The following is a 14,334-nucleotide window of genomic DNA, read 5'->3' on the forward strand; positions in this document are numbered from 1 at the left end:
TGTGGCTATGGCTCAGGTCATCACAACTCTCATTGCCTTATAACTGCTGTGATCTATATCCTCCTTCTACTTCTCTACTTCAAAGGAATGCAGCTCAGACGCAGGGGTAACAGAATATCTGGATCAGTGTCTAAGCATTATACTGCGGACATATTCACTTCCTGGAGTTGTTATTCTAGGGAATACACACCTTTAAGTACAGCACTCTGTGTTCTTGATTCAGTTGAACTTGAATCAAGCTGTGAAAAGCCCAACACGTGGACTGAGACAGCTAGATTCTATAATCACAAATGTCAGTGGCCTCTATAAAGAGGCTGTGCATCTTCCTCCTCTTTTAGGGTTGAGATCACCAGACCATTTTTTGATCAAATGGGTCCTGACCCAAATAAGTATCTAAACATGCTCAAAGAAGTTACTGAGTCAGAGCGACTCTTGAGGCTGGCTATTAACATGGAGGACTTGGCTGGAGTACATGACACCACATAACCACAGAAGAAAGAAGAGAATCTCTACCATATCGTGAACTGTGTTCTCAATGACACAGTACTAGAGCCGGCTTATGAGTATCCTGGCCTCTTCCTATTTCCCCTGTTATATCAGCGAGTGAGTCCTCAATAAATGGGAGTAAATGGAGCTAAACAGCTAAAAACGAAAAGTTAAAATAATTTCTAATCACCTGCCCAGAACTTTCTTTAATTTTAGAAAGCAGAAGGACGTATTTCACTAAACAGAAAACCTACCTATATATTTCCTTTTTTCTACAGCAAAAGGGCAGCAGGATGTTAGCAATGCTGCTACTGATTGTTGATTGGTTGGCAAGCAGAGCAGCTCAATGGTTGTTCACACTCACTGACATCATCGTGCTGTTTAAACCAATATAAGTTTACGAGTTCAAAAGCAATTAAAAATATAACAGCAGTGTTAAATGCTTTATGCTATTCAGTGTTCAAGAAACAAATGTATTATTCCACACTAAAATGTTTAAACATGTATAAACTATGATTTTACTCAAATGCTCCATCTTAACCCATTTATTTTGGACTTGCTCAAGAACGTGAGAAACCTGGAAAATATTACAGAGAGTTCTACAAGTTCTCTGAGAGTACCATACAACAGAAGTAAAGTTAAGGAAAATAACAAGCCTTATATGACAAAATATATCAAAAATTCCATCTGTGAGAGACAAAAGATGGTTTGCAGTAACAAAATGCAGGTGTACAGGAAGCTGCGGGCGAAGGTGTCTGTACTTATAAAACATGCAAAAATAAGTATGACCAAGATTAAGTGGATCAGTTGAAGTCTAGAGTTTTAAGTGGCTGGCAAAGGTCAGTTAAGCAGCTGATTTGGGCAGCTGAAGTTAAAGATGAGAGGAAAAGCATCACCAAGAAAAGCAAAACAAATGTGAGCACATACTTTGCCTCCTTCTGGGAAAGATGGTTCCAGACCTACTGCAGAGTAATTTGAGAACAAACTATCAAACTAATGTATTCCAGACTTCAGTACTGGTCAGGTTAAGCTGTGACTGTGTCTACTGGGAAGCAGAAATAGCAACAGGCCCAAACAATATTGAGCTTTGGACTTTAAATAAGTTTTATGAGGAACTTGACCCAGTTCTGTGTCAGCTTTTCAACACATGTCTGCAGGCTGGCTACTACGCAGCACAATGGAAAGCTTCCACAATTCATGCAGTTCCCAAGACAAGGTTTCCTCAGGACTATCGCCAGGTATCCTTACTAAGAGTTGATGGCAAAGTCTTTGAAGGCTTAATTCAGGATTTAGTCTCTCTAGTCAGTCAGTCAACAAAATTATCACAGCATGGCTTCATGAAGAATAGGTCTACTGTAGATGCTGGTCTACTTTGTTCAGACCTGGCATAATGCTATTAACTGAATTTCAAGGTGTGATGCACATGATATCTTCATACTGTTGATCACTGTCGGCTCTTGTCTACAATTGTAAACCATGGAATTGCACGTTCACTCTGGAACAGCTGTCTCACCGAAAGAGTGCAGACTGTGAAATGGGGATGCTGTTGGGCACAGGCAGCACATGCTGGAGTGTCTCAAGGTGGTGTCACCATTGTTGTTTGTGCTGTTGTTTCAGTATGCTAGATGAGAGGTTACCCAAAGTGGTGTGTCCATATGCTAATGACTTAACAGAAAAAATAATGGGTCAACTGCCTGGTTGCACCCAATCTGCTATTGATGCAGTTGTCAGCTGTATTTATTACTCTATGGCTAAGAACAGCAAAAAGACCAAGAACATGGTCCTTAGCTTTAGGAAAGGGCAAGACAAACTTGAGCCGAACATTTGAGATGAACATGTTATATACATGCTGAAGAAAGTGCAAACCAGTATTTACCATTTAAGTATGGCAAGACTCAATTGTCTGTTGTGTTTCACTATCCCAGGAGTAAGTTATAATGCAGCATGTATTTTATGTGTGCTTTTGCATGTATGTATAGATATATATACAGGTTGCTTGTAGTAATAAACTTTGAGCTTTGATATATATTTATGATGTTATACCCAAGCCTTCTCTGCTCCAGTGTAGCTCCTGTGAAACAAAGGGACTTCCTCTCCTAAAATGAGACTGTATGTCTCTGTTACTGCCTCTGCAAACAGGCCCAGCTCCGTCAACACCTTCACCTGCACACAAAACAGTATGCATTATATAACCAGGCAGGTCAGATTTTAAAAGCTTCCTTCTGTCAAAGGAGCACCCTTTTGAATTTCAACCAAGTGGATAACTAATCAATATGAGCAAAAAGTGATACAGTGGCACACCTTTAGTATTCTGCAGCCTACAGTGAGGTGCGGGTCTTGACAAACGTTGGTGGCTATATATTGGTAAAGAGCCAGCAAAGGAAGAATCTGCAACCAGACATAAAATCATTACATACATATAAACAAGATTATGCAAGGAGAATTCTTTGCAACTAAACTTTTTTAAAATTTATGTTAATATTACAGATTCAAGCACAAGTTACACGCTTGTTCATAAACTGGAAAACAGGAAAGATGAATTTAGCATCCAAACAGAGCCAACAAAGCTATACACATTGTTTTATTAAATTATTATTATTAACATGTCCAGGAATCCAAGAGTTTCATGAAGGTGACACCACCGTGGTGAGCCTCATATTCAACAGTAATAAGTCTGCCCACAAAAAGGATGTCAAGCAGGTGGTGTCCTGGTGCAGTCACAACCAACTGACAATACAAAAGACTGTAGCTGGTGGTGAACGCACTTCCTAATTCCTCTCCTTCAAAATCACTGACTCTGTGGTTTCCACTGTGGAATCATTCAAGTTCCAGGCTAAAAACGTGGAACAACCAACACAATACGACTTTAATTATCTTAAACATGTTGTGTTTTTAACAATACACTATCGTATTATATCAGCAGTCATGGGCTGGAGGTTAGGGAACCAGACTTGTGACTGGAAGGTTGCCGGTTCGATTCCCAGAGCCAACAGCACGTTACTGACCCCACGTTAACCCCCTAACTGCTCCCCGGGTGCTGCTGATTGGGCTGCCCACCACTCGGGCAAGTGTGCTCACTGCCCCCTAGTGTGTGTGCTCACTAGAGTGTATGTGGTGTTTCACTTCATGGATGGGTTAAATGCAGAGGTGATATCTCCTCGTTGTGAGACTAATAAGGGTCTCTTAAACTTATATCACAAACTGTGTTAAAAGGCTGAGTAATTATCATGGTATTGTTATGGTAATGTTCATGTCCCTATATGCCCTTTTTTGTTATGTACTGTAAATAATAGTTTCATATTATTTATAGTTTCACTCAGTTTAATTTCATAGTTATGAGACCACACACATATGCATATTTTCATATTTCCATGTCTTTTGTTTCCTTTTACACAGAATCTTTCATGTCTACTCTCTTGTCTCTCATTTTATGGTATTCTATTTCTATTTTATTTTCATTTAATTTTTAATGTTGCCTTAGTTAATCTCTTATTTTCTTTTGAACATCAGATATTCGTCTTTGTGCTTGTCTGGTCTGTTTACTATACATCATACATGTGTGCACTCATCTAGACAAATTTTTGTACTGTACATATTTGGCAAAATAGTGATTCTGATTTTGAAAAAAGTATTCATGTACATGCTTGCTGTACCATTAGCTGATGCCCTGAGGCATAGAGTGAGCGGCATAAGAAACCCAAGCTGGCCACAGCACTGGCAGCAATGTCCCATTCTGGCTCAGAGAACAGATCTGCTCCAGGGATAAGTTCCATCTTTATCGAGTAAGAAGAGTACTCCAGATCATTATCAGGATGTGGCAGGGATGCCTTTAGCAGGCACTGAACAGTACACAAATAAACACATAACACAAACAAGTAAGTGAATACTGTTGAGTGTAAAACAAAATTTAATCACTTATACCTAAGATCCCTATAAACTCCCCAAAACTCATGACTAATTTATATATTAGATTTTTCATAGTTACCAAATAAGTTATAGTAACAAATGCATTCTATGATTCTAACACTCGCTTCATCACTTCATTCATTCCCTACTTCCTTGTCAAAGCAAAGAATACCATATTCCCTTGCCTTTTTTCATTTTCATTATTCAAAAGTTGTTCATGACAAAGCTTTTACCTTGAACAGTTTGGCAGAAAGAAGACAGCATTTCGTATGCTGGCTGATGTTAGATGTTAGAATATACCTGTAGACAGACATACATCAACAGTGTGATCACGTCACTGAAATATCGCTGAAGTGAAAGCTTATGAAATTGATACTGATGTTAGATTTAATTTTACACACTGAGCAATTTTGGCTGACAGCAAAGCTCCCTGGAGACAGCCCCATATCCCAGCATGTGCCAGGGGCTGCTGAGAAGAGCTGCTGGCCCATGATTCTGCATCCCATGATTCCAGCACCCCGGTAGTCTGCAGGGCACAGTCCAGAGCCTTGCTCCAGTGTGAGTGAGCAGCCCTATGCAGGGCAAACCCATACAAACAAGTATGCTATTATTTTTAATAATAATAAAAAACAAACAAACAAAAAACATTTAATTGAGATATACTAGTGCAATAAATAATTTGTAGAAAATACTTTCGATTCCCATTGCAGAAATGCAGATTCCCAAGGTCATGCAGGGCTTGAACCTGCAGTGAGGTATATTTATTTGCCTGAAGGTATTCTGTATTAAGACAAAGAAAGGTAGTTTATGAACTGGCCTTGCAACTACAAAACGACATCAACATAAAAGGTACTAAATGTCTGTGTGGAGATCTCACTGATGGAGCTGTTGTACGAAGAGATTACAGTCTGGATGTGGGAGAGAGGCAGCGGGGAGCTGTACACAGAACCCACAGTGCTGTAGTCTTCATTGGTCAGGTCTGGAGGGCCAATGGAAGGTGCAGTGGTGGCTGCTATGTTGAACTCCACTCTGCCCCTGCGTAACTCCTTACAGAACGACACCTCCAATGCTAAAGAAGTGAGGACACAAATGTATTATGAAATCCCCATATAAGCTCCAAAATATAGCAAGCATCTCCCTTTAAAGTGATGGTGTGGCAGAAAAAAATTACGCAATTGTCCCCCCTACTTTAAATAATCAATCACCCAAGACATGTTTGGTGTCATATAGTCATGTGAAAAAGTAAATACATACCATGAAATGTTTGTCTGTTTTTGGACATATGTGGACTTTAGCATTTGATCATCAGCTAAAAGTATGCATCGATAAATATTACTTTATAGAACAAAAAACAAAGGAAATTTAACTTTGCAATCATTTAATTAAAAATTGACTGAGGTTTCTTTTACTGAAAAAGTAAGCACACCCCTGGCTTCAGTAACTAGTACTGTTCCTTTTGACAGAAATAACTTTACGTAGGCATATCCTATAACTGTCTACCAATTTATCCCATCTAAGGGGAAAAAATTTCTTCATGCAGAATTATTTTAACTATGCAATGTTTGAGGGGCTTCTTTCATGTACAGTTTCAAAAATTCAGATCTGGGCTTTAAATAGGACATTCCACAACCATCCAGTTCTTCCTTTTGAGCCATTGTTAGCTGCATTTACATTTGCATTTGCAGGTATGTTTTGGATCTTTATTCATTGGAAGGGAGACTTCTTCAGCTTCAACTTTTTAGCATGGCCTCACATTCTGCTCAAGCACAGTCTGGTATTAAGGACAATTCATAATTGATTCTATGTGTCATGCTTGGCTCATCCCACTCCCCATAGTGCTTTTTGTTTACCTTTTGATAGTCCACCTGCTTCTTTGTTTTGGTATCCCTAGTCCTGCCCCCTTGTTTTGTGACTCTGCCCCTGATTGTTTTCACCTGTCATATTTAAGCCCTGTGTTTGCCCTTTGTTTTCACTGGTCTTTGTTTGAATTGTTGTTTGTTGTGTGAGTTGTTTGATTTGTTTAGCCTGCGTTCTGTTCGTCATGTCTGGCTGTGTGAATCTGGACTGTTACGGCTACGACCCTGGATTTGCCCGAAATAAAACTCACTTATCTCCGCATATGCGTCCGCCTCATTGCTCCACGTTACACTATGATTGCAAGTTGGCCAGGCCCTGAGGCAGCAAAGAAGCCCCAAACCATAACATGATTTACATTTGGTATGAAGTTCTTCTGTTCAAATGCAGTTTTTTGTTTTTCGAAAAACATAGCCTTCAGCCAAACAACTCTATCTCTGACTCGCCTGTCCATAGCATATTGATACCAAGTGTCCTGGCCCTTGCCTAGATATTGATCAAACTTAAGCAAACTTTAGTCTTGTTTATATATCAGTTTAGCTCTGGTATTCTTTTTAGACAGCAAATACTTCCTTCTCATGCACCACCCATGTAGGTGAAATTTATGCTGTCTTGCTCTAATAGTAGATGCATGCATTTTCACATCCAGATTCCTGTGATGAAATTTTGGGGTTCTTAAAGATTTAATTTAGCATCTTTTGTTCTGCTCTTGGGTTAACTTTGCTGGGGCAGCCTGAACAGAACATGTTGGTGTGGTTTTACATCTTCTCTAATTTTTCATAGTTTCCATATTTTGGAAACACTTCTCAAACATCTTTCCCAGACTCAAAGACAACTACAATCTTCTTTCTGAAGGCCTCATAGAGCTCTTTTGATCTAGGCATGATGACACCCCAAGTTCCAATAACAAAGAGCAAGCCAGACCAGATATCTAAGCTTTAAATATGACAAGTTCCTCTAATGGTGTTCTAATCATTAGCACCTGATTTTAATTTGACACATCTTAAGAAGTGAAATATATAAGAGGGTACTTAATTTCAATTATATAAAGAATGACAAAATCTAAACCTTTCAATGGGTGTACCTACTTTTTTGCATGACTGTAAGTTTGCTCTTTAGTAACAGAAGTAGTAAAAGTAATAAAAATAATACAAGTCTATGTCAACCAAAAAGGTTTTGGATGACACAGACCTCTATTACTTTTTATTGTTTTTGTACATATGTACATAATACTACTATTACTACTACTACTAATAATAATAATAAAAAATAATAATAAGAAGAAGAAGTAGAAGAAGAAGAAAAAGAAATGTATACAGCACCTTTCTAATACTAAAAGAAACTTTACAATCTGGTTACGCACAATGTCACCAGACAGAATTAATAATAATAATAATAATAATTTTAGATACTGTGTTTGAATGGGTCTCTGATGTAGACAGTGTGTGGGAACTCACAATCCTGTGTGCCAGCCAGCAGAAGCTTAAGCAGTGTACGACTGTGCTGAAATGTGAGTAGCGTGTAACAGCTTTTGGCCAGAGTCTCTCTGAAACAGCACAGTGTGTCTTCAATGTCCAGCGGCACACACACCACACACATGGCTCTTCTCACCTCTGCACATTAAAAAAAAAACTGCATCACATACTATGTAACACACACAAACACAACTCTCCCTGTCTCACACAAGAACAAGTAACGCTCTGCAAATGACTAACAGCCTATCACACGTTACTCACACACATAGCATAATTAGCAGATGAACTGCTATTAGTATGTCCAGGATCACTCTATACCTGCCAGTTCCAGAGGCTCTGAGACTCCAGTGCTTTCTGTGCCTTTATGCTGACCTTCTGCACTAGAGGTCGAATTTAAGAACAGTTGTTTGCCTGCATAGTTTCTACAGGAAATCTGTGAACAAAGGGCAATCATATAGTACAGTTCCAGTGTATGTAAAATTCTATATAGTCAGAACCTTAAACAAACACTTCAATTGCTCACTTTCATAATTACTTCAATCTGGCTATTAATTTCATTGTAGTTGCTGAAAATCACCAAATAGTATGTGTAGAAGTCAGGTTTTTAAGCCTTTTAAGCTTTTAAGCCTTATGTTCACCTTCTCTCCAGTAGCTGTTTCTGTGTGAATGAAGTGAGGTTGAGGAACTGGAGGTCCTCCATAATAGGTAATTCTTTCCAGTAGTCTCCTCTGAGCATGTACCAATACAGGGGTTATCATATGAGTGTAGTGCTCCCTGAAACACAACCAACAAAACAAGGGGTGCATATATTCAAATTGAGATTCACATTAATGATTAAAGCAGCCCAACAGACTTTTGTCAGCTATGGAGAAAGGGCACATTTAAATGGTGCACTTATGTCTGAAACATTACTAGCAGTAAGGATGTGTCTAATCATCACCAAAAAAGGACTCTTATGCAGGGCCTTTGAAAAATGTGTGATGTTGTCCCATTTTTTGGACAAAATCTCATTTAGAATACTTCCTAAAACACACACACACACACACACACAAAACTATACAAAAAGTCAAACTACTACCTCTCCACTTCCCATCTCGGGAGGAGAACTCACCGAGTATAGGAGTTGTAGACCAAAGCAAGGTTGGCAAGAGTTTCCCACTTGGCCTGGTGGTAAAGGAGTTCCAGGGTGTGCAGCACCAGGTTCCTCAGCCAGCGTAGGTCCAACAATGCCCCATCATTCAGTGGCCTGGCCTCCAGCTGTTCACCTTCCCCATCGTACACCTTCCACTGCTACCACAAACACAAGAAAAACCCTGAATACAGACACTGTGTGAAATGGTCTGTAGCTAGGCGTAAACTATAAGATGATAAAACATATTTCTGATATCCAGTATCTTTTATGTTGAAATTATGAAGAGTTCTGTGTATGAGAGACTCCTATTTTTGCTAACTGTTGCATCTACAACTGAATGTAAAGGCCCAGTAAGAGTGCAATGTCCTCAAAATGTTGATTTTTCTTTACCTGTTATATTTTTCCTTCTAGATAATAAATACTTCCAGCCATACCTGTAGCCTCTGCATCATGTCCATGAGCAGGTCTGAGGCCAACACTAGCAGGGGTGTGAATACTGTGCAAAACTGATCCAGAGTCAGTTTGCTTGGGGCATCACGTTCCACCAGCAACACCATGGTGCTGAACTCATCCCACAAAATCCTGCACACCCACTGCAGAGATGTCCAGAGATGTCCACGATGAGCCAGCACCTGCATGTAGGTCCACAAAGCATGAAGATATCACCAAAATTTGCAAGTCACATAGAAAGAGCAATATCTTACAATAAATTTTTCTTTTAATAACTGCATTTGCAGTTTGAATGTATGTGAAAATTGAATGTATGTGTACCATAGCTCTCCTGAGGTGAACTAAGGCCTTGACCAGTGTGTCCAGTGGCTGAGAGACGATGCACTGGGTCAGTGTTGTTGGTACAACCGGCTCGCTGCTGTCTGAGTCATTGGTCATCTGTGTGCGTGGCGAGTCTAACTCACTGTCCACTTCACTGTCCCCAGTCTCCTCTCCAACAATGTTTGTTGCTCCTTACATTTACATCATATTTGGTATTGTAGAGACAAATGACCTTGTGTAAGCCAGTCAGACTGACAACATCATGACCTAACACTTTTACTGGCCAAGAATTTCAATATTTAAGTGGAATTCTGCTCAGTGAATTTTAGGCATTAAAAAAGAAGTGTATGAAAAAGCCAAAATATATATACAATATACATGTAAATACTATATAAAAGCTAGAAGGTTGTTTTTACTTACCCTGACTGTCTTTGGCTTTGTGGACGGGGTCTTTTTTGGGCTGAGGTATGGCTTTGAGGGTTGACTGGCTCAATTCAGGAGGAATGTGCTTCCATTTCACCAGTGTTCCAGTATGTGCCAGCGAGAATAGTAGAGGAGACATTTTGCTGTAACTGTAGTTTTTAAAGGCATATAGAGAGAGAAAAATCTCACAACTGTGCTGAGAGGATGATACACTGTAGCTGAAGGCAGATGTTTCCATAGCCTTAAAAAAACAAGCTAATAGCAAAAATTAATGCTCCAATATGACACCATAGTAACAGTTCAATAGTACAATACAGTACAGTCCTTGGTACGCATTAAAAGACTCACATGTGCCATTCAAGTAGGCTTTTTGGAGCTAACAAAGTGTGCATATGCAGCTTGACAAGTCTAAATGTAAAAATGCATCCTGCAGCACTGTGGAATAGTATTACTGATATGACATTACCAGCGTTGGAGAGCTCCAGCTTGGGGCTCCCGGCTCTTCTTCAGCAGACCCATGTAGGCTTGGGCCAGGGTCAGGTTGATGTGGCAGCGCCATGGCCACTCATCTGAGCACACCTTTCTCAGCCTCCTCCGCCGCTGGTGCCGCCGGACCAGTGGAGTCAGCAGCTTCAGGAGGGTCTCCAATGCCTTTCCATCTCTGCCACGCCACATGCTGCATCAACATGAAGTATAGACATGACACAAATTCCAGAGAGAAAGGCAACATTCAACAAAAAAGAACACAATTTTCCACTTTTCCAGAATGTACTAGATCAAATTTAGTTTTCTGAGACTAATGTAGGTAGCAAGTAATAGAAGCTTATTTCCACCAATTAGCTTTACGCAAAAAAAAAAAAAAAAAAAAATATATATATATATATATATATATATATATATATATATATATATATATCAAGAGAGCAAAATTTATAATTCAAAATGCCTGCCTATACTGTTTTTAGCCATTCAGTTTATGTTTGTTCATTTTCATAGTCAACGCTATGCTAAACAGGGTCAGAAGCAACATGAGAAAACCTATTTGAGATTTACACCTGTATGTATGTGATGATTTACTTTGCACAGTTTTTATTGATTTGTTAAAAGCTCACATTACTTTTAGCAACATCAGCCTCAAAGCTCTTGTGTGAAACTGCCAAATATGACAAATATGTCTTGGTTATATGACCATATTTGGGCTGACCTGCAAATTGTGCATATTTGTTTTGTATGAACTATCACTTTAAAGCTTACTTCTCAGAGGTGTGGGTTCCTGGTCCAGACAACTTTTTCAAGACTTTCTTTTGTTTATCACTTTGAAAACTGCTGGCCTTCTGTTTCTGGTAAAAAAGTTAACAGTAGGAGAATTACAGATTTATGTGTAGGGCAGGCAAAAAAAGTGTACATATGGGTATATTGTAATTAATTAATTAATTTACTTTATTGCTGTATTCTATGACAGATGATGTGAATTTCTTCAGATCTTTCCTCATTTTTTCTTGAGGCTTCTTCAGGACTATCAAACCTTCATCTCGTCTGGTCAAAGATCAGATATTTAAGATGCATAATCAGAAGATCACATGATGCATGTGCAAACACATAAACACACACACAAACCTGCTTATCCAGCTGAAGATTTCCTGTCCCCACTGTGGCAGCAGCTCCAGCTGATCCTCCTGCAAGGCCCTTTGCAGCAGGAACACAGCAAACTCAATGAAGCAAGACTTGTGCTTAAACTTCATCACTATTTGAGATGCAAAACATAAGCAGACATTCCAGTAACTGTGAGGCAACACAATGAATATGGTATTCGGTATGGTATATTAGGTTGTCCAGTGTACCTTCTTTGAAGGCATTTCTGAGAGGGCTGCAACAAATAACCATATGAAGCACCACAGGGTCTTCATAACCAGTAAGATCGGGATCAGGAGAACCTGTTACTTGAAAAAAAAACACTGACACTAGAGACACCTGATTATCTACAAATGTCTCACATTACCCATTTGTTTTTAATGTTAAATATTTTTAACATAAAATAAGGCTAAATATGGTGCCATGGTGCATAATGTTTTTGGCTCATTCTGTTTAAAAATAGACAAAAAGGAGACATTCATAAGTGACTACTCAAAGTCTCCCTTCACAGTGATTTACATATTTCTACATTAAGAGTGAAAACAAGAGAACTTTGTACTTTCAAAAAGCCCCAGTGTTCTATTCATGGTCCAGCCTGACAGACAGGAGACATAATGACCCCTCTCTGACAGCTTGCTTTCTACCTTCTCTGTTCCAGGTTATGACATCACAGTTCCCAAATACTTCTGCATTCTTGTGCTTCAAGGCACTATTCTCCAACGACTTCAGCTGCTCACAAAGCTCCTCCTCACGAACAAGCACTGCCTTCTTCTGGAGTTTCTCCCCCTGAGACATGCACAAAAGCATTTCATATTGACTGTAATTCACTACAAATGCTTCATACAGTACTGTGCAAAATGGCCATTAAATACAAGTTACTTATTTTTCAACAGCAGGGAAAAAACATTTTAAAAAACATTAAACTAAACTGAAGCCACTACATATAATATCAAAATATAAATATAACATCAAATATTTTAGCAACATATTCACCCTTTGTCTTTATTACTGCTTCCACTCTTTTTTCAGAGGTGGTAATGGTGACAGTTTTGGAGGTCAACCAGGTCTTGCATGGTTGTTAGGAGCCCCATTTTTTCAGTATCTTTTAATAATTTTTTTAACTCTAGCTTTGGAAACTCTTCCACTTCCTTATGCAAGTGAATTACCATCTAATCTTATCAGAAGTATCTCCTTAAAAATGAATAACTGGTATTTAATGGCCACCTGGATTGAAAATAAAAAAAATCTGGGGTAATGTGATTTTGGCACATTACTGTATAGGTATGTTCTTTAATTCAAGTTGATGCAAGTCACTAAAAGCTTGGTAAAAGGCACTCACTCCTTCGTGCTCGACTTGTGCAGGCCTGCTAGGGGGCTGATGAGGGTTCTCAAAGATTTCCTGTAGGAGTTTCTTGCCCTGTTCAATCACTGATGATGCCATACCATACTCCTTGAAGGCTCGCAAGCCCTATATGAACACAAGGGTGGCATTAAGGGCACAGACCTTCTTACCACTGTGAGTTCTGCTATGTATTTGGTACTGAATGGAACTGAGTGGACAGAGGGTTGCATGCTGGTTATGAAATCTGTTACCTTAGCTACATAGTATGTGATGCAGGCCACCATATGGTGCAGTGATTCAGTAGTAGCAGCTGGCCGTTTCTGCTTAAGTACTGCTGGGATTTCCTGCAGCACCATAAGACATTTTAACAACACCTGAAAGCAGAAAGAACTAATATTGGTTAGAAATGTCAATGTCCATAGAATGAAGGCTAAAGCTTCATCTAAATCATGGGCACTAGCTTGAAAATGCTGCCCACAAAGTCACTGAGTATCAGTAAGAGGAATGGAGGGACAAAAAGCAGGAATAGAAGGATCCCTCAGTCTGAGATGCAAATCTGGTCTTGGGTCAATAAGGAAGAGAAACCTTTATTAACCTATAGACAGTCACCTGAATCACAGGATCTGATGGGATCTGATAGTAGACAAGAGGTGCCAGGAGGCCATAGCAGCTCACTATTGCCTGCAGAGCGGCACTGCCATCATTGAGATGTAGAGCCAAATCTATGGCCACCAGCATCCTCTCACATTCTGCAAGTCTGGCTTCCTTCAGAGGAGGTGATCAGAATAGCATCAGGAGTATTAATGACTGGACAGGACTGAAGCTGCCATACAAAGATTCTGTCCATCAGCACATCAAAATGCATTGAAATATTATAACATCCTACAACACTTAACTTCCTATATAGGACACAAAGTTCATTAGGTAGCTTTAAGAAATGTAATAATTCACAGAGAAAAATTCATAACATTCAAGACAAAATATCTAATTTCATCACTAACCTGTCCCCAGATCAAGATGCTTTCATCCCAGAGGGTGTCACAATATAGTGCCCTCTCCTGGATGTGGATGTCTGTCTGAATGAATATGGAAGAGAGAAAAAACTGCTGCATAAGAGGAGAGGACAGCTTCAGGACCTCGGGGTGCAGCCTTCAGGGATATAAAAGAAAATTAGAGTTTGAAAATAACACAAGGCATGTAAGCTTCTTAAAGGAATAGTCTGAATATCTTTTTCGTTATCCCCAATGTAGTCAATTACAGGACAGCCAATTTCCTTCTTTAGTTTTGCCCTGGAACTACGAGTTTACTACCTT

At 39.3% G+C, this 14,334-nt stretch overlaps 1 protein-coding gene across 1 annotated transcript in view; it reads right to left on the reverse strand.

Moving 5' to 3' along the window:
- cfap54 (cilia and flagella associated protein 54) overlaps nt 1-14,334 on the reverse strand; it is a 38,485-nt gene that overhangs the window by 13,652 nt on the left and 10,499 nt on the right. Inside the window, exons 25-48 of the mRNA XM_017716855.2 lie at nt 14,023-14,170; nt 13,631-13,786; nt 13,273-13,395; nt 13,019-13,147; nt 12,324-12,465; nt 11,889-11,981; nt 11,665-11,791; nt 11,487-11,583; nt 11,302-11,387; nt 10,514-10,723; nt 10,045-10,196; nt 9,625-9,815; nt 9,288-9,485; nt 8,833-9,011; nt 8,360-8,495; nt 8,040-8,154; nt 7,704-7,859; nt 5,270-5,461; nt 5,085-5,172; nt 4,794-4,964; nt 4,626-4,692; nt 4,140-4,325; nt 2,788-2,874; nt 2,530-2,649 (exon numbers count right to left, since the gene is read on the reverse strand). Of these exons, the coding sequence (XP_017572344.1) occupies nt 2,530-2,649; nt 2,788-2,874; nt 4,140-4,325; nt 4,626-4,692; nt 4,794-4,964; nt 5,085-5,172; nt 5,270-5,461; nt 7,704-7,859; nt 8,040-8,154; nt 8,360-8,495; nt 8,833-9,011; nt 9,288-9,485; nt 9,625-9,815; nt 10,045-10,196; nt 10,514-10,723; nt 11,302-11,387; nt 11,487-11,583; nt 11,665-11,791; nt 11,889-11,981; nt 12,324-12,465; nt 13,019-13,147; nt 13,273-13,395; nt 13,631-13,786; nt 14,023-14,170 (3,349 nt within the window). The remainder of the gene's footprint in view (nt 1-2,529; nt 2,650-2,787; nt 2,875-4,139; nt 4,326-4,625; nt 4,693-4,793; nt 4,965-5,084; nt 5,173-5,269; nt 5,462-7,703; nt 7,860-8,039; nt 8,155-8,359; nt 8,496-8,832; nt 9,012-9,287; nt 9,486-9,624; nt 9,816-10,044; nt 10,197-10,513; nt 10,724-11,301; nt 11,388-11,486; nt 11,584-11,664; nt 11,792-11,888; nt 11,982-12,323; nt 12,466-13,018; nt 13,148-13,272; nt 13,396-13,630; nt 13,787-14,022; nt 14,171-14,334) is intronic.

This window comes from Pygocentrus nattereri, chromosome 1, assembly GCF_015220715.1.
Source record: "Pygocentrus nattereri isolate fPygNat1 chromosome 1, fPygNat1.pri, whole genome shotgun sequence".
Classification (NCBI taxonomy): Eukaryota; Metazoa; Chordata; class Actinopteri; order Characiformes; family Serrasalmidae; genus Pygocentrus; species Pygocentrus nattereri.